Source organism: Acanthochromis polyacanthus, chromosome 13 (assembly GCF_021347895.1).
Source record: "Acanthochromis polyacanthus isolate Apoly-LR-REF ecotype Palm Island chromosome 13, KAUST_Apoly_ChrSc, whole genome shotgun sequence".
Lineage (NCBI taxonomy): Eukaryota > Metazoa > Chordata > Actinopteri > Pomacentridae > Acanthochromis > Acanthochromis polyacanthus.
This window is the reverse complement of record NC_067125.1, coordinates 16,432,407-16,458,110: the sequence shown is the minus strand read 5'-3', so window position 1 is coordinate 16,458,110 and position 25,704 is coordinate 16,432,407. Positions and strand designations below refer to the sequence as shown.

The 25,704-nt window shown below is 40.1% G+C and overlaps 1 protein-coding gene across 1 annotated transcript in view; it reads left to right on the top strand.

The window, feature by feature from the left end:
• The window catches only part of LOC110966174 (sucrase-isomaltase, intestinal-like), a 66,931-nt gene extending 57,128 nt beyond the window's left edge, over positions 1 to 9,803 (top strand). Inside the window, exons 43-47 of the mRNA XM_051958129.1 lie at positions 229 to 353; positions 888 to 976; positions 3,039 to 3,088; positions 6,650 to 6,820; positions 9,463 to 9,803. Coding sequence (XP_051814089.1) covers positions 229 to 353; positions 888 to 976; positions 3,039 to 3,088; positions 6,650 to 6,820; positions 9,463 to 9,540 — 513 coding nt within the window. The 3' untranslated portion in view covers positions 9,541 to 9,803. The remainder of the gene's footprint in view (positions 1 to 228; positions 354 to 887; positions 977 to 3,038; positions 3,089 to 6,649; positions 6,821 to 9,462) is intronic.
• The last annotated feature ends 15,901 nt before the right edge of the window (positions 9,804 to 25,704 follow it).

Genomic DNA, 25,704 nt, shown 5'->3' with positions numbered 1-25,704 from the left:
GGGAGTACAAGCTGTAACAGAAAGACTGAGGACAAAGTGGAAAATCTTGGAAGAAAGGAGATGGCAAATGATTCTGACATCTTCCAGATGCTATCTTTACAAATAGCACAAATTGTACTATGCTAACAGTGTTCCTACGTAGGACTTGTTGAAGAAAATGAATCAAAGTTAACTACTTGTAGGATTTCTAGCATTTTAATAACAGTTACTTGTTGTTCCTTCCATCAGGCTGAACTTTACCATGCACGGGGTGAAAGGTCTTTACTGTCTGCACCCCTTGACCATATTAACCTTCATATCAGAGGAGGATACATCTTACCCTGTCAGGCACCAGCGAGAAATACACAAGAGAGGTAGGTGCACACACACCTTATCGGACAAAGTTATTGGTCTTGTGTGTTGTGTGAACTGTGTGTGTGTTTATTTTGTCTGTTTGTCGCTCAGTGCCTGGAAGACAAGATGGTGGATGGTATCACTGCTGTGTATGAATGCTTCAGATTTTTTTCTTCTTTTCTACAAAGAGAAAATCAAATAGATATTTAATTATTTATTTAATGTTTATTTAACAGGGACGATACATACAACATTGCCACAATGGGAAAATGTGAATGTATATAGGACGTCTAGCTTCCATCATGGCAGATATATTGCCATTTAGGGCTAACATTAACCAAAATAAGGGCAATCTATATGATTGTCATCGCACGCTCAGGAATTTGGCAGTGAGAATGAGAGAGACAATCAAGTGGTAATCTGTGTCTGAGCCACAGTGACATCAGGTGGATCCCCCCAGCAGGAATGTTAATTTATTTGTTCTCAGCAGCAGGTAAAAATAGACACTGCCCCTCAGCAATCTGATATAAGACTCTCTGTCCCTTTTGTTTCAGTCGGAAGAATCCTTTGGGACTGATCGTCGCCATGAGTGAAACTGGAACTGCTGAAGGATCGTTCTTCTGGGATGATGGAGAAGGTATAGGTAAGTAAAAGATAACTCGTCACCTCACACAGACACACAGAATAGCAGGGTATGTCATGTTTTGGTCATGTACATTTGGTCATGCTTTTATTTAGATAGTACAAGAAGCTTTACTTTTATTGTCACTCAAAGTTGAGGCCTGATTCTCTGCTTTCCTCTTGCAAAACCATGATGCTGACATCTGTGATTTTCATTCATGGTTCTGAGTTTCTCTACAACTATTGGATGCACTGACATGAAGTCCAGAACAAACATGAATTTCTCATCCACGATGAATGTATAAAATTCAATCCTAATTTGCCCATTGCTTCAGTTAATGACCACCTGTACAGCTAACAACACATGTAGTGCTAGTGAGTGAATGCTAGTTAAATGGGGCTAAACCTCAGCATGTTGGCATTATCATTGTGAGCACAGAGAATCTACAGAATCACCACAGTTTCGATGTGAACGCCCAATATCAGTATCAACAATCCAGTACCTGACCACATGTGAAATTCAATCACAATCTCTTTCTGTTTCTGAGTTGCGGCATTAAATAATGGCAAGTGTTTTTCCTGAATGTTATTATGCCACAGTGAAGGTGATCCTAAGCCTTTTGGATAAAAAATGTCACAGCTTCATTTATTTCTGGAAGACATTTGTGTAAAATTTTGTAGAATTAACTTATGAATTATTAAGTTATGGCTTTAAAAAGTGTTTTGTGAGGTCACAGTGATCTTTAACCACCAAATTCGAATCAGTTTACCCTTGAATCCAAGTCAACGATTGTGCCAAATTTAAAGAAATTCCTTCAATGCCTCGCTGAGATGTCAAATTCACAACAGATATATGAATGCACAGACGAATGTATGGACGAACATACGGAAAACAAAAATACATACTCCAGGCACTGCTGTCACCAGCATGGATCTATATTAAAGCTGGGGGCTCAGACGAGAACAATCCGGACCAGTTACTGCTAGCTGATGCATTTCGATGGATGAAAGTAACCAAGCTGGTGTGGAAACAAACAAAAAAAATAAAGAATAAGTTCTTTATATTTTGCGATTTACAAGTCAAAATACCAGGGTTGGTGTAAAAGTGACATCTGACGGAAGTTGCATTGCCTTTTACCCCAGTACAGTACAATACACAAGTACAGTATGAGGAAGCATGTGGGATTATTTTCATTGAATATGGATTTCTTTATGGAGACACAGTCGACTGCAACACAGTCTTTCACCACTTTCTCATTCATTCTTAGACACACACACAAACACACACGCAGTCTCTGAAGTGCCTCTGTGAGGAGATGCACTCCTCTGTGAAAGGCATGTTTGTGCTGGGACAAAGGAGAAGGAGAGAGAGATAGAAAGCAATTGAGGAATGCAGAGAAGGGGAGTGACAGAAACTATTACAGTAATTCCTCGTGTCGCTGCCTGGAGATATGCTCTCCATCACTCCTCTTTTATCTCCTCCCTCGCTCCTCTCTTCTGCATCTCCCTGTCTGTCTGTCATGTACTGTAGCTTCCCTATGTCTTTCTTGTTTGCTTTACCTCTCAGCATTGCACCTGCTTACCTGTATTATCTGTTTTCAGAATTTCTTTCTTTCTTTCTTTATTTTAGAATTCTGCGCATTTTAGTTGAACTTCTGAGGGCTAGCTGTTCCCTCTCTTGTCAGTGAATCATCTGTGCGTTACTCATTCACCAGTTATTCCCACATTCATTCAACCTGTTCTGTATTCCAATTCATTCTTGAGCCTTTCACAGTTAAGCAGCAAAGCGAGTTTACTTATTTTACTACCCTTTTCCGATTGTTTTCTCATGAAATCAACCATGAGGCAATTTGTAAATGGTCTACTAATAAGTCAGTTGCATGACTTACTCATACATCTTTAGATGTTGAATTATTTTTTTAGTCTTAGAAATATTAACTACATTTTTTGGTCAATCCGCTTATTTATTGACTTTCTCACTATGTTTCCGTCCCTGTCATTCATTCAGGTAGTCGCGCACCTTTGTCTTTCCTTTCATGTCTCTGCTCTGTATGATTTTGACTCTCCTTATTTTCTCTCCTCAGATACGGTGAAGAACAACCAATATCTTCTGACCTCCTTCAGTGCAGCCGGGGTGAGTTCAAGAGCTAACTACATGCCACGTCTCTTTTTTCTATATCGTCATTATTATTATTATGCAGTAAGACTGACAGTTTTGAGTTATGAGTTACTATTCAGCAGGGCTGTGGTAGGCGGATGTCAAAGGCTAACTGTCGGAAAAAATTAGCAAAGGATGTATCTATAATTCTGGGGTGCTGATTTGAATGCAGCTTTTAACGCCTTCACTGAGACAAAGTTCTCACTTTAAAAAAAATGGTTTGACACCCCTATCAAAAGTGACAGACAAGTGCAATTACGAGTTAAATCATTCAGTGTCAGCACCATTTCAGTCACCTGAAAGAAGGTTGCTTTTCATTAAATTTTAACCACCATTTCCAAAAATCTTAAACAATAGCCATTTATTTCTTTAATGCACCCAAAATAGTAAAGAGGAATTACATACACAGATGGCACAGATTTTTATTGGTGTAACATTTTATTGTCTTGCTCTCCTTGTTGCTTTTGATGTACAATTTAACAGCGCATGTGAGGTGACAATAAAATAAAAATGATTTTACAATTTTAAGAAGGAACACTAGGAGAAAAAATAAACAATGTAGGGCACTGCTGAGCCAATTTGTTGAGTTGAAAGATGCTACGAGTGAAAAACAGTCAAAAGAATCTCAGTTCCATGCCATCACCAGGCCAGTAGCCCTAATGAAGCCGCAATGTGATTTTGATCAGGTGTAAGCCTGTTTTTTTTGGGGGGAGGGTGGGGTTTGTACATGCAGCTGTCTGGCTTTTTTGTGGCTGAAAGCTAACATGCTCACACAGAGGTGACTGGAGTGGAAAAGTGGAACAACTGTGGTTGTGTATGCAGATCACAGAGTATTTCTGGTAGTTGTTTTAGCACAAAATTGCACTTACATTTGTGCCTGCTCACACAACCTTTCATCGCAAACAAAGAGCAATTTTAGGGCTTTAGTTGGCAAAAGCACAAACACAGAGTTCAAAATGCCAAATAAAGAGAATCCCTGTCATGTGTGCTACAGTGAGAAGGCTTGTAAAAATAATGTAAAAAAAAAAAAGCTTGTAATTATCAATTAATTTCATACAATGGCAGAAGTGCAGCAACACTAACAGTATTCAAATCATTATATAGTGCGAATACTATAAACTTTAAACCTAAACTACAACAACTGGCAGGGAGGTTGTCGCATGGAGTTCTTCTGTGGATTTAGGCTGTCTCATTTGCTTTTGTCTTTTCATGTAATCCCAGACTAACGTGTGTGATGTTGAAATCACAGATGGTGTGGTCTGTGGGGATCATACCATCTGTTGCAGAACTCCTTGTCACTGAAGACTGATCTAGTCCTAGACTGGCTACATGCTTAGGGTCACCGTCATCCTGCAGACGCATTTTGGGACCAATCAGAGAATTCCTTGATGGATGCTAGTCAAAACATCTAAAGTGCCTCAAACACTTGCACTGTACTCGATACTGACTCTCTCTTTCATCTAGTGCATACCTAGGTGTGTGACAGCATACAACTCCCAGTGGGAATAAAGTACATTCTCTGGTGGTCCATGATTATTAGTAATAATTCACTGTACACATGCATTAGAAAGGCTTTGCTGGTTAAATTCTAAAAATCTGATTCAGTGGCAAAAAAATATATTTTTCCACAGCAGGCATTTCAGCAAGCTACAGAAAACCATCAAATAAGTAATTTGATATCATTCCTATTTCCACAGAAGCTTCCATTAATTTTGAACTTGTTATTTTAAAGGCAAGCACAACACTACTGTTTCAGCAAGAACAATCATTAAGGCATTGTTCTTGTATTCCTGACTGCTTTTTCCCAGTTTAGCTAAATATAACTATGTAATACAACATTTTTTGTGAGAGCAATAAAAAGTTCTGCACCTCTGTGGAAACAGCACAACCAATAGAAGTGAAAATAAATCACAGATGTCATCTGGGCAGTATGGCACAGCTGACTTGACTATTTGTTTTACCAAAAAAGACTCTTGGTTTCATCTGAGCCACTCAAGGCTTTTAAGTTGTGCCATGGAGAGTGTTTTGTTGTTGTTGTTGTTGTTGGTGGGTTTTATACAGTTTGTTTTTGGTCATTTTTCGGACCAGACACATGGAATAAAGTGATTTTATTTAAACATTATGATTTTAAGCTCATTTTGGGCTGTTCTCCCTTACAGAAAGGTACATCACACACGGTGCATTCATTAGAAAGTTAAAAATATGACAGTTCTTTCAGTTTTTAAAGATTTTGTCAAGCGTAAATAGCATCATTTTTGGCACATTCTTAAAAAGAAAACATGCCTTTTAAACCTGCCAGCAGGTTTAAGAGTTCAGAGGGTTAATAGATGCTAAAATTGTACCGTGCAAACCGATCAATACATCAGTTCTATCACTCTACGACCTTGGACACATTCCTTGTTTGACTTTTCTGGTCAAGCTATAATACACATAAAACAACAAATATATAGCTGTACCTGTGTTTATACTGCTGCTGACACTGTGCATGCACAAAAATAGAGCCCTAAGAGTCCCTGCTGTGTGTTCACAAGACTTACGGCTGAGTTCAGGAAGAACCAAGTGTTTACCAGCCCACAGTTTGATCACAGTTTGAGACACACATGTCAGAAGCTCCCTAATCGCTGGGACTAATGGGACTAACCCAGCTCCATTTGCCTTTTTGCCAGGCAAAAGCCCACAGGCACACATTAATGAACACACATTAAATCGCAAACATAGACACATAAACATCCATATATGCACACATCGGCACGGTACACATACAGCTACCATAGCCAAACATCTGTGGCTGTCCTCTGCCTACCATCAGGCTCAATCCAAAGCAATTTCACACAGTGGTAAAACAGGCCCAGTGTCTGACAGCCAAAGAGGGAAAGAGAGAGAGAGGGGAAGAGAGTGTAAGTGTGTGTGCGTTTGTGTGTGTGTGTGTGCACTTGTGGGTGTATGTGTGCACAGGCAGATGTGAGAAGATGAGGATAAGTTGGGCAATGAGGCCAGTGCTGCCTGGCAGATTAGCAGATCGTATGCCATTTTGGATGGCTATCTGAGCATAGAAAAGTGTGTGTGTGTGTGTTTATGTGTGTTCCTTCAGCTCTGTCACGCATTTTGGACGTTTAGAGTGAGGCCATTTTTACAAAGCAAGAACATTTTCATCCTCCTCAGTACATTGCTTAATGGAAAATCAGGGGCCTTCAACATATGTGCATACCAAGGCACATGTTTTTGATGATATGAGCACAGACTTAAAACTATTCTGACAATCAGAAAATCACTGCAGAATATTCGCTCAGTACGGGTGATGAAGCACTGGATAAAAGGCTATAAAATGGGTGTGGAATCACGTGGCTCACTGCAGCACATTTTCAGCATACTGAACAAAAGCACAAAGTTGACAATTGGTGCACAAGTACTACTGTAAAATAAATGAATAGGAAAAGTCATATTTTAGTAAATATTCATTCATACAAATCAAATGTGTGATCTCTCATTTTGTGTTTATTCTATTTCTAATAACCCTGTAATGACTTTCTCTTTCAGAAAACCTTGACCTGTAACATTGTCCACAATGGTCTGGCCCAGGCTGATCAGGTGACCCTCGGTGTGGTGAAGGTTTGGGGTGCAGGCAATGTTAAGATCACAGGAGCAACCCTAAAGGACGCAAGTGGAACAACTTATCCACTTACCCTACAACACAATGTTAACAATCAGGTGAGAAGAGTTTTGGAATGTTCATTATTCAGTCACTTTCTATAGTAATTTAGTCATTATATAATTATTGTAGTTGTCTTAATACTGTCTGTATCTGAATGAAATAGAGGTACAGCTACAGGCGATACAACAAAATTTCAATCAAAACTGGTAGAAAAGTGGCAAAGTCCTTCAAAGGTTTCAAACTGTCACATGTTCTTACTGTTCTCCACTGGTGTGCACAAGATTTACATGATGGATACAGTTCACTGCAGAAGACTGATATTGTCAAAGAAAGACAATGGTCAGTGACTGCAAAAGCTCTAAACATAAATTAATTGCAAGTTTTGGCCAAATTGGGGTTATTTTTGTGCATACAGAAAAATCAATAACATTTCTCATCTATGTGTTCAATGTAATATACCTTTAAGCAAACTACACCAAGTGCAGCTTTAAAGCCATAAAATAAAAAAAATATTTAAAATAATACAGAAAACTTTACTTTTTCCAATTCACAGTGCATTGCCCCCACAGCAACGGTGGGAAATTCAATGTACACACAATTCAATAACAGCTGTTATTTTTTTCCTCCTTCTCTTTTATTTTTTATTTTTTATTTTTTTTACCCCAAAGCCTTATTGACTGATCTTTAGAAACACAAATAACAAAGGTGTCTGCTGGTAAAAATGAGAAATTTTGATAGCAATGGAACAATTTTAACTGTATGTTTACAAGTATACATATTCCGCTGCACACATAAACTCAGCTAAATTTCTGCTTGAATAACTTCAAAATGACCATATTAATCACTGTGCGACATGGAAACAATCTTTTCAGTCAATTAATACCTCTTTTGTGTGTTTATATCATAGCTCAGTGAGCTTTTTTTTATCATTACTTGCACACATTCCATAAACACACCCTGGCTTTCGAGTTGATTGAGCATTTCCCCACGAGTCAAACTGTCACTGAAACTAAAAAACCTCAGGTTCACAGCCCATCCCCTGCTGTGCCGCACTTTGTCGCTAATAGCTGTAATCAACTCTGCATTCCCCCTGACACTGTTGTTTTGTAATGAACACAGAGCTGAAGACTTGACTCAGGACAGTGATTTTAAAGCTACTCATGTGAAATGACTGTCATTTCGTATTGCTCTCTCCATCATCTGCTCCAGTGGCTGAGCAGACAGAAACCCAATGGAGAATCATGAGAACTTTTGTATGCAAAGCCAAGTCTTCTGCCTGTGTCCAATGTGCCTTGCAGTGCCACAATTGCTCTCATTTTTAGTGGCCACGGTGAAAATGGAACACTGGTGTATTCTCAGTTCTTTACATCAAAGGGATATACCACAGTGGTTGTTCATGAACTTCCTCTGTAGTTCTCTGTATTGAGGCCAGAGGGTCACGGTCACCAAGGTTCAACTGGAGCTAGAAGGGATTCAACGTTTTTACAACACTTCAGTTGTAGGATGTTTAGTAAAGCATGGCTTGAGCTGGAGGATAGCTCTTCGAAAGCTTGATGACACACAAGAAATAAGTTTGCCAAAAGGCAAATACACAAATGGGAGCATGAAAGAAGAGATGAGGTCATGTAGGATCGAAGTGGAGGATGGGTGAAGAAAAAGGATTGACGAAGCCCAGTTTATGAAGATGTTACTTCTCCTCATTTGGCCTGTGATAAAATATTCCTGTCAAGGTTGTGTACTGTACTCAGTGCACTTATCAGGAGCATGAAAATGATAGCAGCAGCACCTCCATAAATAATCGTAGGTGAAAAAGCCCCGAAGCGTTAGATTTATACTGTTCTTGGAGAGATGGACAGGGAGAAGCAAGACGAGAGGGCCAGAATTGCAGATGAAGAAAGTCAGGATGACAGAGGGATTTTGTGTGTGCGTTGGGGATGCAAGGATGGCTTGAGAATAATGAAAAGACAGAAAGACAGTCCATCTTGAGGAAGGAGAGAAGGACGGACAGAGAGCAGCGGAGAGGCAGAATGCATCATGGAGAAAGGAAAAGAGGAGTAAAGGAGATAAACAGGAAGAATGAAAGATGGGCGGAGGGGAGGAAAAAGGGCAGAGAGGAACGAGAGAAAGGGAATGAGGGTGACACAGTGTGTGCATGGTAATAAGTGGTGTTTCAGTGTGAGATGATCCATTCATCTTCTTAAGCATTGTCTGATAGGGTAACAACTTGAAAGAATCAGTAAGCAGCTGGTGCTGTGCCATTTAAATACAGTGAGGTGGGAGAGTTATTTCTGTCTGGTGCGGGACAAGATATTTAATCCTGAAGACATATTGGCCTGTTCTTACTGTCCTCTACAGTATCTCCTTACATGTATAAGAGTTGACTTACCAAAATTTGTTTGCATACCATGAGCAAAAGTGGAATATTGTCCCTTAAATCATGTACAGAACAGGAGGAATGCACTGTAAATTTGTCACTTTTAGTGGACTTAACAAAAGCTGGGGCAAATTATCATCTACAGTTAACTCACATATGTTGTGTATGGTCAGGGAAAATTAAAGCTTTTGCAAAATAAAAAAGGTTGATTTTTCACCTATTATTATTTATTCTCATACAGCACTGTGGCCTGCAGGATGTACAGGCAAAGTTCAATGACTACAAGTGTTAAGTTGTCCCTTCTCTCTCTGTGTCTTTCTATAGGAGCTGATTATGGATGCGACTTCCAGTTCTTTCAAAATAAATCAGCGTTTTACCATCACATGGATAACCGCTGTCTAAATGTAATGTAACACTGCGTTTCACTGCTAAACAGCTAATGTGTCTGTAAATAATGGTGCCTTAATGAAGAAAATAGCATATATTTAACATCTAGTATTTATAATATAAATTATTAAGCCTGAAATTTTACTGTGATGAGCTAAGCAATCTAATCCAAATGGTGTATTTGATTTTTTTGTAAATTGCTGTACCTTTATTTTAAATGTAAAAGAAATAACATGCTCTGGTTTTGTCTTTGAATCTCCTAATAAAATGTGTCTTGCTGCAACAACGATGGCTGCTTTGATGTGTTACACATGACATTAAATCCACCTTCAAATGATGAGTAAAAATAGAACTATTATAAATAAAGTTGCTTCTTGCACCCATACACGTGCTATTTTTTATTATTTTTCTGGATATAACTAGAATAAAACAATGTTAGTTTCAGCAGCTGTAACTGAAAGTAACATAAAAGTTATGACTTGCCATTTGGATTCCACAGCTTTTGGGGTAAATGGCTCAAAGTACAATTTATTAAGTGAAGTAATTCTGACTTCATACGCATTTATGTCTTCATATAAATATAAAATACACACGTTAAAAAATATGTTCTTCTCCAGACATGTGTAAATTCATTGAGTCACTTAATCTGCACATTGCTCTTTAAATCTAACTTATTTATGTGCACAAATCTCACTTTAGGTTCAAAAATATTGTTCCCAATTTGAGTTATTGCCAAATGACTCATTTAATAACAGGGAAAGAAATGTCGGACTAGCTCGAGTCCACGACACATGCAGAGTGAGTAATTTTATGAAATGGTCCTGGCCCTTATTTCACATCGCAGAAGCATCAGCAGGCAACCAGCAGCTGTGCAAAATGAGTGAACAGGTGTTTATAATAAAATAACATTAATGAACAGAGGAAGGAAACGTGCAAAATTAAGAAGTCTGCTTTTAATAAGAGGAAACGCTTTGATTCATGAGATGTATGCTTAAAGAGCAACAATAAAGTGTGTTATCAACTTAAAGCTTTTTGTTACATTTTGTGTCATTTAGTAGTGTGTTCTGGCACGTGTTCGGTTCCACAGTGCATCTGTACATATACGGGTGTGTGGGCGTGCGCCATACTAATTATAGCTCTCACCTGCGGCAAGCTGTCTACCTGTGCTTTGTCTCATCCCATTACCTCTCCATATAATGATACAGTCATCCATTATTCAGCCTGCAGTAAACGTAATGATATCAATTTAGCCATGGGCACCTTAAATTGATTTCCACTCTAATCGCCACTCCACGGAAAGAAACGTTTAGAGGGGGTTTCTGCAGAATGGTGGATCTGCATCTGTTTTTTTTTTAAATCTGCTAGTGTCCAAAAAGTTAGATAGGAGATGATTAATTACAGTTCTTGTCTCCTGGTTAAATGTGATTTTGAAGAGAAAAGTTAGATCTGTTTGACTTCCACAACAAAGCCTCAATCATGGGTGCCAACAGGACTAACTGAGCTGGTCATGTGACAAGTCGTTCTCCCTGGATTTATACTGAAGTCATAATGCTGGAGGAAACCGAAGAGCGACGTCTCTGAAACAGCAGGGCCTTTAATCTTTCTCTTCTACATTCCTGGTGGTTTCTGGTTTGATCAGTTGTTCTAAAAAATAATAATTCATCTTTAATCTTGCCAAAGAAAGACACTTCATAATGAATGGCCTCTGACATTACCATCATTTTAATTTGTTGGTGTAAGTGTTTTACATGTTTCTTTTTCTGTCAAAAATATGTTTAAAAAAAGCCTCAATTGACAGCACCAGGGGCTGGGTCTTTTTTCTTAGACATTAAGAAAAACTTATATCTGTTGGTGCTTCATGGTGTTTTGCTTTATTCATTTATTTATTTATTTATTTATATGTTCATTTCTACAGCCATGGCCATAAGTCGGGACACAGCATGACTTACTATGTCTGTTTTGATGTCTATTACAGAACATAACTAATATTTTTTGACAGCACCACTTTAATTAGTCAACAAATCAACAAGGGATATAATATTATCAATAAATTCCAACAATTGGAACAGCTTTGTTCCCAAAACATAATGTTAGAAGAAAATAACAAAAAAATGCAGTACTTTCACAACTGAATTTGGTAAGAATAACAAAATGACACCAAACTCTTTTGATGTTTTTTTTTTTTTAAATATGAAACTTAATATAGTTCTCAGGAGCTGTGTACTGTATTGTAAGTGACAATTTTGTGGTATTTTCTAAGATTCACAACCGTCATGGTACTTGTGTCCAAACTTATGGCCATGGCTGTAGTAACTTCATTAATTCATTTATTAGTGAATTCTATATTTCATAATATTCATCTCATCTGTTTGAGTAGTCTGCAACCACAAATAAACATTACTAAAAATTTAGTAATGTTTTAGACAACAGCAGCAAAAATGGTCAAACAGACTTGGGGTAAATGAAAAGAAAAAGACAAATAGTACACACGTCATGTGTAATATGTGCCAAATTTTGGACAACAAGTAAACGTTAAACTATAATGTTTTTGTCCATATTGTGGGCGACATACTAAACTGTGACTTTTTTGTCACATTTTGGACGACATACTAAACTCTGACGTTTTTGTCCATATTTTGGGCGACATGCTAAACTGTGATATTTTTGTCCACATTTTTAGAAGACATACTAAACTAGTATGTTTTTGCCCATATTTTGGTGGACATACAAAACTATGACTTTTTTTCCACTTTTTGGATGACATACTAAACTATGACTATTTTGTCACATTTTGGACGACGTACTAAGCTATAACGTTTTTGTCATATTTTGGACGACATAGTAAACTATGATTTTTTTGTCATATTTTGGACGACATACTCAACTATGACATTTTTTTTCCACTTTCTGGCAACCCGGTCTCACGGGGATTCGTGAAACTGTCACGTAAGTTTTAGTTTCGGTTTCGTGCGCACCAACACGATTTCGTCATGTTTTTCGTGCCGCTCACCACGAAATGTTTTTTGCTGTGGTAATCACATCTGAAAGTGGTTTATACCGGCGGATTCATGATGATCTAAGCTGTCCATCGGCGTATACTGCTTGTGTGATCGCGTTTGCGGCCGCCGGCCGCCGGACATTCTTGAAATTCCTATGCAAATTGGTAAGTGTACCACCGGCTTATGGTTAGGTTATGGTTAGGTTATGGTTAGGGTTATGGTTAGGGTTATGTTTAGGGACGATGTCATGCAAAATATAGCGTTGGATTCGCCACGGTTTTACATTAAAAATATAATATACACATTCTTTTGAAATACGTTCTGAGTGGCACGAAAAGTCCGCCGTTTAAAATACATTGGTGCGCATTTCGTGGTGAGCGGCACAAAAAACATGACGAAATCGTGTTGGTGCGCACGAAACTGAAACTAAAACTTACGTGACAGTTTCACGAATCCTCGTGAGATCGGGCTGTTTCTGGACGACATACTAAACTGTGATTTTTTTTCCACATTTTGGACGACATACTACAGTTTGACATTTTTGTCACATTTTGCACAACATATTAAACTATGAGGTTTTTGTCACATTTTGGACAACATACTAAACCAGGCCTGGGGAGGCTAAAGGGGAGGACCGGGACAATTCCCGGTGGGCTGGTCTGATGTTTGGGCCGCGAGGTCTGGTGTTCAGTCATGGCTCTGGGTTGATCATTATGCTGCTGCTGCCGCTGTTCCTGGGACGCCTCCACGGTCAGGGAAGCTTTAGGTTTATTAACCACGCCTGACGTACGTCAGCGGGGTTACTGCATTCGCTTCGATATGTGGCTGGCTGGGTAAGTATGCATGTGGGTGGGTATGTCCGGTCAGATATCTCTGCAAGTGCTGGAGTCAGGATAATCAAACTTGGCACTGAAGATCAGTCTAAGGTCCCCTGCTCACTTGTAGAGTTACAGGTCAGCAGATCAAGTAGGAAGGGATATACATAGGATGATCAAAATTGATAGAGTATCATGCATGGGCGTGGTTCTGCCCTCTACTGGGGGCTCGTCTAGTTAAATGTTGCTATGAAGCATGAAGACTAAACTCTCCACAAGGATCCAAAATAAGTTGGACTTCGACATGAGAGCTTTAGTTATTCTTCATCTACTTCCAGAAAAGTTTGGTCAATAAAAAAGACAAAAACTAATATTTTCAGCTGAACTAAAGACAGACTTTGTGGTTTTTCTGCTCACATGTTGTGTTGTTGTAAACTTACTCTCTCATCCCCCTGGAAACCAGCGTTTGTCCTGTTTTTGTGTTGTTCCTCGGCGACCCTAAACAGCCAGTCATAATGTTTTTTGAGCAACACACCATACTATGACATTTTTACTGTGAGGGTTCTACTATGAAACCAGTTTGACATGTACAGGTGTTCTTTGTGTGAAAACTCAGAGATTCCAGGCATCAGAAGGTGGTTTTCAACTTTCTTTGTTAACTTTCTGCTTCAACTTTAAACTACATTTACTTCACTAAGCCAGCCCTCTGGACTTCCAGTAAGTTGTGTTCCTATTGGGTGTCCAGGTGGCTGCTTGGTGTTATCAGGAACACCTGAGCAGTTCAGTGTCTTCCTGATTATTTGTCTGCAGTCAAACGTTTCCTCTGCTTCTCTTCACTGAACCGGGTTCGGCTCCCTATGATGGTTTTGTCACATTTTGGACGACATACTAAACTATAAAATTTTCATGAGTTTTTTGTCATTAAAGTTTTTATTCACTTTTCAATGTTTTACAATTGAAAAACTAATGGAAGAAAGAACAAAACAACAGTAGAGAATCCTGGGATACATTGCACAGGTCATACAAACAATTATAAACATATGATAATAGATACATAAACAGACAGGGCATCCAATCAGAGAGAAAAATAACCAGCTTAAAAAAAAAACATTGTATGTTGTGAACTAATTTTTTTTATTTTAAAATAGTTGTACAGGAGATCCTGATACTGTTGGGGTCTGCACCATGTCTTGGTCCTTTCTCATGTGAGCCCAAAAGCTGTCCCAGGAGGTGGTCCCATCTTCTGTATTGTCCTTTAATCTATGCTGCATAGATTTGTAAGATGCTGTCTCTATCATTACATCTACCCAGTCTTTCAGGCTTGGGTTTCTGTCCGTTTTCCAGAGTCTTAAAATAATTCTAGATGCAGTGATCAAACCACCCCATAATGACAGACAAGGCACTCTTTGAGGCATTCTGTACTTGAATTTTATCACCCAGAAGACTCATTTTTGTGACATTTCAAACGACATACTAAACTATGATGTTTTAGTGACATTTTGGACGACATACTAAATTAGAATAGAATAGATCTTTATTGTCACTGTTAGAGAAAACAATGGAAATCGTTTTAGCACTCTCCAAATAGCAGCATTAAAAATAAACATGATAACACACCCTAAAAAACATATACAACATAAGAGCAAATATACAGTATGAAAACAGTTCATGGTTAGAGACCTGCTCTACACATGATCATTGCACATGACATGAATTGCACTGACACATAAATATTGCACTTGTAGGTATGTGTTATTGTCATTTGGGGGGGAGAACAGACATTTGACAGCTTGGGGATAAAAGCTGTCTTTGAGTCTGTTGGTTTTGACTCAAAACCTGTAGTCCTGTAGTGTCCACCTGAATGGAGGGGGGAGAAAAGAGAGTGTCCTGGGTGTGAGGGGTCTCTGGTGATTCCCCTGGCTTTCCTCTGAAGTCTGCTGGTGTAAACGTCTCTGAGGGAGGTGAGGTCGTGCGGTCCCAATCACCTGCTCTGCCGCTCTCAGCACCTGTTGCAGGTCCTTCCTGTCCTCTGCAGTGCAGCAGGTGAACCACACTGTACAGTCCCTGACAAAAGTCTTGTCGTATAAGGATATAGTAACCTTAAATGGCATATAACTTTATTTCTAATCAATCAGTTCTCACAAAAAATGGTTCATTTTAATGTCAAGGGCTTTCACATTAATAACTGGGTGCAAATTGAACCCGTCATAAAGTGTCCTGATGTTCACGTCTTGGTAAAGCCCATGACATCTGTTTTTGCAAGGGCAAAAGTCTTGTCATGTCTTTAAATGATTCAGCCAATCACAGATTAGAAGTTCACCTGTGACAAATACTGTAACTGACACATTCCCAGGTGTGTATAAAAAGAAACTCAAGACACAAGACCTTCATATGAAGCCCAACCTGACCCCGACAGCATGCCAAAGATCCAACCACAGACCAAAGTGCTGATCATCAAGACCCTGAAGACCAAGTCTGCTGCTGAGGTGGCAGACAGCTTTAATGTATCCAAATGTCAAGTAGAGAGGATAAGAAAAAGATCTGAAGAAACTGGTGACGTTTATGACAAGCCCAGGTCAGGCAGACACCTGTTAAAGAAGAGCATTTGTTGCTTCGACAGTCCAGGGCCAGTCCTTTTTCAACTGCAACAGAGTTACACGTGAACTGGTCGCCAGAAATCCCTGTATCTACAGGAACAGTTTGTCAAATTCTCTCACGCGGTGTTCTCCATAGTCAAATTAGTGCATAGAAACCAGTATTAAGCAGAAGACAACAAAAAATCATGTTGCATTTGTCAAGGTCCACAGCTTGCAGGAAGGATGGACAATGAAAAGTGGCAGAAGGTTGATTTTTCTGATCAACGCAAATCCTGCAGAAGCCGCACTGACCCAAGATTCATTAAGAAAACAATCAAGTTTGGTGAAAGAAAAATCATGGTTTGGGGTTATATCTGGTATAGGGTGTACGAGAGCTGTGCAGAGTGGATGGAAACATCAACAGCCTGAAGTATCAAGAAATTCTTGCTGCCCATTACATCCCAAACTATAAGAGAGGGCAAATTCTGCAGCAGAATGGCGTTCCTTCTCATACTTTAGCCTCCACATCAAAGTTCCTGAAAGCAAAGAAGGTCCAGGAGCTCCAGGATTGGCCAGCTCAGTCACCAGACATGAACATTATTGAGCATGTCTGGGGTAAAATGAAGGAGAAGGCTTGGATGATGAAACCAAAGAATCTTGATGCACTCTGGGAGCCCTGCAAGACTGTTTTCTTTGCCATTTAAGATGACTTTATCAATAAGTTATTTGAGTCATTGATGAGACGTATGGATGCAGTCCTCCAAGCTCTGGAAGTCAGACACAATATTAATTATTTTTTGCAAGACACCATGACTTAATGTTCTGATGTTTTTATAGCATATTTGTCTATTCAGAATAAAGTATATGTATAATTTCAACATTATTTTTGTATGCGACAAGACTTTTGTCCAAGAAAATCTGACCTTTCTGTCCTAATTAAATGATAAAACTCAATGATTGATACAAAACTTTATTGTGGCATAATAAATATAATCTAGAGGGCTTTGTCATTCATATGAGCCATTTCTGATTCCAATTGATCAACTACAAGTCCAGTTGTTATTTGTTGTTCCTACAACTTAAGAGAAGCGACAAGACTTTTGTCAGGGACTGTACAGCAGTAGGTCAGTAGATCAGTAGGCTCTCAGTGGTGGAGCGTCCTCGCCCTCTCAACCAGTTGAGTGACCCGTGCACCTTTTTTTTTTTCAAAATTTTGGACAACATACTAAACTATGACATTTCTGTCATATTTTAGACAACATTTTAAACTATGACTTTTTTTAAAGTTGTTTTTTATACCCTTTTGTTGGTTTTATTCAAAACATAAGTAGAGAGAAAGACAGAAGACCTACAATGAAGGGTCACGAGCTGGAATCAAACCTGTGTCTCTGAGTCAGTCTTGTTTATGAGTCACCCTCTCAACCAGTTGAGCTACCTGTGCACCTTTGTTTCCACATTTTCGACCACATATGAAACTATGACATTTTTGAGACATTTTGGATGACATTGTAAACTACTAGAAAAGCACTCCAAGTGCAGTACTCCTCCAAGGCTGCTCAGTTAATGTATCATTTCTGACAGATGAATTATTTAATAAAAAAGGACCTTGCACTGAGCACAGACATGTGTTATGCATGTGCATGTTATGTATTAATACCGAATTGCGTGTAAATTACTCTTGTTTTTTTAAAGGTATCTTTATGACTTTTTCAGTTAATACGAGAAAAGTATTGTACAAAAACATAAGAGTACCTCATATTGCACCAAACATGGTGAACAAACATTCCCACACGGTGAAAACAACAACTGTGTGTGTTTTCTTTCAAACACAACACATCCTTTCAAAACATTTCAATGCATACAGAACATACAGCTGACCTTCAAAATGTATGAAAAACCCAGCTACAATTCAATCTTGCAAGCTTGATTTGCACATGATTTTACAATTCTTCAATACAGGGTTCAGTTCTGTCTGCACTAAGAAATAATGTGGCATTTTCCACAGAAAGTCCCACTTACATCTTATTATTCATGGATCAATGTGTTTTTCTCTGACTGTCTGAAAGAGAACCCATCTGAGCAGACAACATGCCTTTAAATGAGTTGCAGTAACAAAGCATCATTGTTGCCGGGTTGACTGACAGATACAAGTGTGTCACAGATGAAGGGGGGAAACAAAAAGATAAAACAACATGAAAGACGGCGAGAAAACACTCCGACAACATCAAAGACTGTCAGACGGGACAGGTGTGTGGGCGCATACACATGTGTTCTTAACGTGTTGCTGGATGCCGGTGCGATTCGTGTTATTCTATGTCTTTGTGCATGTGCCCTTAATTAGACCTTCGAGGAGCTTTTGCAAAATTAAAGTCACCTTTAAGTGGTTGCAAATACTGACAGAAATGATAAAAGCTGTGCAGCTGTGCTCTGGCTTATGTAACAGTCATATAATAAAAATTTTAAAAAATCTAAGTGTGTTGGGTGCCACTTGTCTCGAAATTCTTTAATCCACACACACACATTTGGAAGAGACAGATTGTAGCTTGGAAAATATAAGTCATTGAGGGGGGGGATCTATTTTAAATTAGAAATGCATCTTCTCTCATACATCCTAAGATCAGCTGCCATCCATGTTCAGACACAAAATATTCACATTTCATGCAAATATAGAATATTATAAGTGGCCTTGTCCCACATCTCTCTCTCTCTTTTCTTTCTCTTACCCATGAACACACACATTTCTCTGCCATCTTTTCGGTTCATGAAAAGAGTCATTGTGCAGACAGCCCAGTTAGCAGCAGATCCTCACAGCAGTTTCACCATCTGACAGACACCCACAGTCTCACTAGCACATGTACACACACACACTGTGTAAAAAATGTCACCTGTTTGTCAGGAGCCATGCCATGTGTTTGACACCACACTTCAGCTATGCAATTTTCCCTTCACCTTCACTAATCTGCCGCTTATTTAGGGCAGTCATGCACACCAGCGAGTCACCTGCCCGGTGAGAGCCTATTATTCTAATTAGTGTTTTTGCACAGCATTAAAAGAGCATTAGTGGTTTCTGACCCTCACCACAAAAGAAAAAAAAAAAACAGAAAAATAGAAATTTATCCCAAAAACAATGTAGAAAGAAAAAATATATGAAAAGAAACTTCAGGAGAGGCAATTCAAAAAGAAATGTGCCTTTCTTGAACAGCTGGTGTACAATCTGAGCCATTGGCATAACGGGTAAAAAAAAAAAAGAAAAATAGAAAGAAAGAAATGGAGAAATCTTCGATGAAATGTTTGCATTGTACTCACCTTGGATTATTTGCATCTGCCAGCTTTTGTCATTGTCGTCCTGTTTTGTTCTCTTTACCCCATGTTATTTTTTTTTAAGCATATCCTTCAAGAAAACAGAATGTTTTCGGCCCGTTCCTTCAATATGCTGCATAAATTTCTGGCCGAAATGCCTTTTTTTCTCCTTTCATAAAAAAGAATCCAGTTGCAGATGGAAGTCTTGTAAAGTTAACTTGATGACAGAATGATAGCACCTGCAGCACTTTTATTTCCTCTTGTTCCACTTGGCTGCTTAATTTGAGCCTAGTTAAGTCACAATGAGATTGATGATACTTCACATGGGCAGCCTGTTAACAGGTTGTGGTAGGATTATGCTGTATATAAATTATTCAACACAACACTTATCATATGACTGCCTGTATAAATTGAGAGCAGCAAGGATTAACCAAACAGAAGAAATGTGCTTCAGACACAATTGACCTTGCTATTATGTTGCAGGTCAAGATGACCCGACTCACTCCTGAGTTGCATGAAATACTGGCTACCTCCTTTCTGAAGGTATTTGGCCTTTTCACATTTAAAGTCATGGCCTTACATGTGATGTGGATTTGTAATACTTCCATGTATCTAAATAGTTCAACAAACAGTAAAATCTATCACTGATTTCATTCCATGCAGTGGATCTGCTCGGATTGTTGAGGTAAAAATGTTGTTCTGTATTTTATTGTGCAACAAGACAGTGTGCTGAAGAATCCAAATAAACAAGAATAAGGTCGAAACATGTCTCTGCTTAAACTCAAACCTGTGAAGAAGTCCATTCAGTGATGTTTTCTTTTCTTTTATCTCAGTGTTTCACAGTTTAGTTTCACCCATGTTACCCACATGTTAGGCCTGCCTCTCCAGGCTCTAGGTAGGGCCCTCCTTCTCTCTGTATTTGCTTTTTTTTCTCTCTCGGTGTGCTGGCTGCTGTGGCGACAGGTGAGGGCAATTCTCTGCAGGCAATCAGCAGAAGCAGGAGCAGGTGCACCAGTATCAATCAGTCCACCTCACCACACAATATAACCAGACTCCATTCACCTTTCAGACGCTGGCTTGTGAACTCTCACTGTTAGTTTATTATTAAGTTTCTACAGCCTTAATTCCTGATCGAACCTCAGTAACCCTGTTCTCTGCTCTTTCTCAGTTTGGATGCCTCCTGCTACTCTTCTGTCTGGATCCTCAGATTCATCTTTGGCCAAAATCCACTCCCCTCTGGACTTGTCGCCTGGTTCATCTCCGCCATCTCCACATAATCCAAACCCTTTGCCTTCCCCTGTCATCACAGCCTCCGTATTTCAGCCCCCTGGACACTCTAGCCTTCAGCTCCTAGTTCCCCAGTATATGCCAGTAGCAGTGCCTCAGTCTGAGCAGTCTCGGGTCAGGTTATTTTGTTTGTAGCCTACCGAGTATTATAGCCCTGAGTTTAAGCTTTTTTTGACTTCTGTCCACTTTTTTAGTCAGTCCTTTTCTTTAGTCCTAGTTTAGCCTTTAGTCTCAGAATTAGAAATAGTAGCCTTTTGTTCTTGTGGTTATCATAGCATTTAGACTCTTTGATCCTGATGGCGCTGCGTGAAGTAGCTGCCAGTTGCAGGAGCTCTGTAGTGTTTTAGTGTTCTTAGCAGTTTTTAGCCTGTTCACTGTTTTTGTGTTTAGTTTTTAGCCTCTATGTCAACAGTACTGGTTTATGTTGTTTTTTGTGCGTGAGGACACCTTTTTTGCACACAATGACCAAGTCAAGGACTACGTACACAAGGGATCACCTGGTTGCCCTGAGGAAAGCGTATCGACACCCACATCACCAACGAGTGAAGCTTGACTTACCGGTCGAACTCAGGCGGAGATTCCGGGGGGTGCAGAGCTGGCGTGAGGCGACGCATAAACAGGTAGAGGTACAGACCATGTCTACCTTCCATTATCATGGGCAATGTGAGGTCGCTGAAGGCACCGAAGAGAATGGAGGAGCTGGCAGAGCTCACGAAATCTCGGTGGGAGTATCGTGAATGCAGCCTGATGATCTACACCGAAACATTCTACAATTCTACAATTTCATTTAGCAGACGCTTTTGTCCAAAGCGACGTACAACACAAGCAAGAATTCAGACAGAAACATGGTAACAAGAACATGTCCCAGACTCTGTCGTGTCTCTCAGTGGTTTCCTGACGGTTCGATCAGACCGCAACACAAAGTTATGCGGTAAGAAGTCCGGCGGCGGTCTCGCCGTGATGATAAACTACAAGTGGTGTAATCCCGGACACATCACTGTGAAGGAACGGTTCTGGTCCCCTGATGTAGAACTAATGGCTATTAGTATGCGTCCCTATTATATTCCCCGTGAATACTCACATGCAATAATGTTTGTTGTTTACATTCCACCGTCAGCAAACGCGGAAGTTGTGTGTGACATCATCCACTCTGTGATCGCAAGACTCCAGACGGAGAATCCCAACGCATTCATGGCAGTGTCTGGGGACTTCAATCATGTGTCACTCGCTAAGACCCTGCCCACTTTCCAGCAGTGTGTGAGCTGCTGTACTAGAGAGAACAGGACACTTGACCTACTGTATGTTAATGTAAAGGATGCATACAAATGCACTGCTCTGCCCTAGTTGGGGGGGTCTGATCACAACCTTGTCCACCTCACATCCCTGTATAAGCCCCTTGTGAAACAACTGCCTGTGACCACTAAGCAGGTGAGAAAGTGGACGCCAGAGGCCAATGAGGCTCTAAAGGGATGTTTTGAGACTACTGACTGGGAGGTGTTTTATGACTCCTATGGCGATGATATTGATGGACTTACAGACTGTATCACAGAATACATACAATTCTGTGGAGATACTGTGGTACCCACCAAGACTATACGCTGCTTCTCGAACAATAAGCCCTGGGTCACCGGTCAACTAAAAGGTCTTCTTAATCATAAGAAGAGGGCCTTTAAAGCGGGGAACAAGGCTGAGTTGAAGCAGGTCCAGAGGGAGCTTAAGAGGAGGATCGGCGAGGCAAAAGACACCTACAAGAGGAAGGTAGAGGAGAACTTGGCAAAAAACAATGTGCGGGAGGTATGGAGAAGTATTAACACCATGTCCGGTCACAAGCAGTCCACCAGCCAGGCGGTCGAGGGGAACCAGGACAGAGCCAATGAGTTCAACCTGTTTTTTAACAGGTTTGACACCAATGTCTCCCAGGCTGACCCTCCCCATAGCCCTCCAGCTTATACCCCAGCACATCCTATGCTGCCCCTCTGCCCAAGCTGCGTCCACCCCTTCTCCTCCTCCATTATCATCACCCCACAGTGAGGGGTTGATTGTGACCTCCAACCAGGTGAAGATGGAATTACGGAGGCTGACCCAGGGCAAGTCTGCTGGGCCGGATGGCATCAGCCCTAGGTTGCTGAAGATGTGTGCGGAACAGCTGGCAGATGTGCTCAAACATCTTTTCAATGCCTCACTGAGACTAAAGAGGGTGCCGGAGCAGTGGAAAACATCGTGTATCGTTCCGGTGCCCAAAGGAGCGCACCCTGCCTCGCTGAATGACTACAGACCAGTGGTATTAACCTTCCACGTCATGAAGACCCTAGAGAGGCTGATCCTTCAGCACCTGCGACCCCTGGTGAGGGATTCCCTGGATCCCCTGCAGTTTGCGTACCGACCCAAAATTGGAGTGGAGGATGCCATCATCTACATGTTGGAGAGGGCCTACTCACACTTGGAGAAGAAGGGGAGTACGGTGAGAATCATGTTCTTCGACTTTTCCAGTGCGTTTAATACCATTCGCCCCTCCCGGCTTGCTGAGAAGCTCTCAGCAATGCATGTGGATCACAACACAGTTGACTGGATCACCAACTACCTCACCCTGAGGCCCCAGTACGTGCGGCTGCAGGGCTGTAAGTCTGATGTACTGGAGTACCCCAGGGAACCGTGCTGTCTCCGTTCCTATTCACCATCTACACCTCTGACTTTAGCCTCAGATCCAGATCTTGTCATCTCCAGAAGTTCTCGGATGACTCCTCCATTGTGGGGTGCATCACCGGGGACAGGGATGAGGAATACAGGGGTGCAGTGGAGAGATTCATCGGCTGGGCTGAGCAGAACTATCTGCTCCTGAACCCAAAAAAGTCCAAAGAACTTGTGATTGATCCCAGGCGGGCTAGAAAGAGGACCCCAGTACCCATCGCCATCCGTGGGGAAGCAGTGGAGATAGTGGACAGCTACAAATTTCTAGGTGTCCACTTAAACAAGGACTTGGACTGGAGAGACAACACGGCGGCAGTCCATAAGCGGGCTCAAAGTAGACTGCACCTTCTGCGGAGACTCGGGTCATTTAATGTCTGCACTAGGCTGTTACAGATGTTTTATCAGTCTGTGGTAGCCAGCATCCTGTTTTATGCAGTGGTTTGCTGGGGTGGGGGTATTAAAGCCAGGGAGCGCAGCAGGCTCAATAAGACCATCGATAAGGCCAGCTCAGTGGTGGGTTTAGAAATGGAAGAGCTGCAGTCGGTCATGAATAGGAGGATGAGGGTCAAGATTGACTCTATTCTAGTCAACCCCTTTCATCCACTCTATGATGACCTGCGGGATAGAGTGAGCACCTTTAGCCAGAGGCTTACCCTTCCGATCATTAAAACGGAGCGCTACAGACTTTCCTTTTTACCCACCGCCATAAAACTGTACAACTCGTAAGAACTCTCTCCCGGAATGCAACGTTGTCTTTGTTTTTGGCCCTGGTCTTCTGTGTGATGTCCGCTGTGTTTCTTGTGTCCTTGTTGGTTTTAGCTCAGTTTTTATGTTTTTTATGTTTTATGTTTTTATTGCCATTTATACTATTGCATTGTGCTGCTGGAATGTCTTAATTTCCCCTCGGGGATAATAAAGTTTATCTCATTTCTGTTCCTGACCAGAATTATCTTGAGTTACTGTAGCTCTTTGTTTTCTTGGAGTATTTCACGTGTTGTAGTATCCTTTGAGAAGTTTCTCTACTTAGTTGAACCATTTTTGGAGTGCACTTTAATTCGGTTATTGGTTTTAGTTAGTTTTTCCCATCTTGCATTCCTTCCCAGTTGTTATCTGCAGAGGGTTTGTGCTACTGTAAGCATCGTGGGTGTTTGGGGTGCATAAAAGAATCACTCTGGAAACATTCCGTAACTTGTCAGAACTTTTTTTTTAAATCCAAATCTTTATTTAGCATCACAGAAAATACAGAGTCAGGATATAACAAAGCATATGAGAAGAAAGAAGAAAAAAAAGGTGAGTTCAATCAGTATAAATTGAATACCTACATATACATATATAAAACATATATATATATATATATATATATACACACAAATATAAAAATAAAATACATAACGCATATAAGGCACATGGTGTAAGGTTTGTTTTCTTATTGATTGGAGGCTTCAGGAAATAATTTCTTAAAATACAGAAGTGTCAAATTTCTTATTTGTCATTAGCTCTAAAGTGTCAATATAAAAGTTTAATTCTACAACAAATACTTTAAAGTTTGGTAGAGACTTGGAAAACTTCATTTTGTGAATGTGAAACTTACCCATTAAGGTCATAAGATTTATTATAAAGCAAAATGTTTTGTCTTTGTGTTCAAACATCTCTGGGTCCTATTTTAATGGGCTGTCCTGTTTTATCAAGGAGGAACTTTTCCACATCTCCCCAAAATGCAGAAGATAATGGGCAAACATAAAACAAATGCAAAATGGTCTCAGGCTCGTTTCCACAAAAAGTGCACATTTCATCAACATTAGCAAACTTGGAAATTGACCTATTACAGGGGTAAATATTATGTAAAATTTTAAAATGAACCTCTCTGATCTTATTTGAGAGACAGAATTGGAAGGAACACAATCATGCCCTTTGCCAGTTTATTCCACTCAACTGTGAATCCCAAACAAATTTTCCTCTTGGTGAAATCTTATTTTGTTTCTGTAAGATTTTCCTGACATGCTTATTTGTGCATTTGCTATCCATAATATCAATCCCACCAATTATCAGTGAAGGTATTTGAACATTAACGTTTTGATACCTTAAGTGGGATTTTATTAATTCAATCATACCAGATGGAAAAGCCTTCACAATAGCAACAAATTCTCTGTATTTGACTGGAAATGCCTTAGCCTTTAGAAAGTCTTCATACCTATAAAGATTTCCATTTTCATCAAATAAGGGTTCAGAAATGAAATAGATACTCACAAACCACGAGCCTCAACTATAAATGTTAGTACAGTTTTTCTTAACCATGTATTTTAAACCAACATTTTAACCATTATTTATTGCCGCTGTGTCTCATTTAATAAACTTTTGAGAGATGGTTATTTTAGTAAGTTACTTTTTTCCTTTCAATGAAGGCGTCAGCACCACGAAAGCTGGCAGGTTTGCCTTGTTTTCTGGCTGCTTCCACAAGTGGCCACAGTCGGTTCCTCTCCATCCTGTCAGCGTGTGTCAAATCCTCCTTGAGCA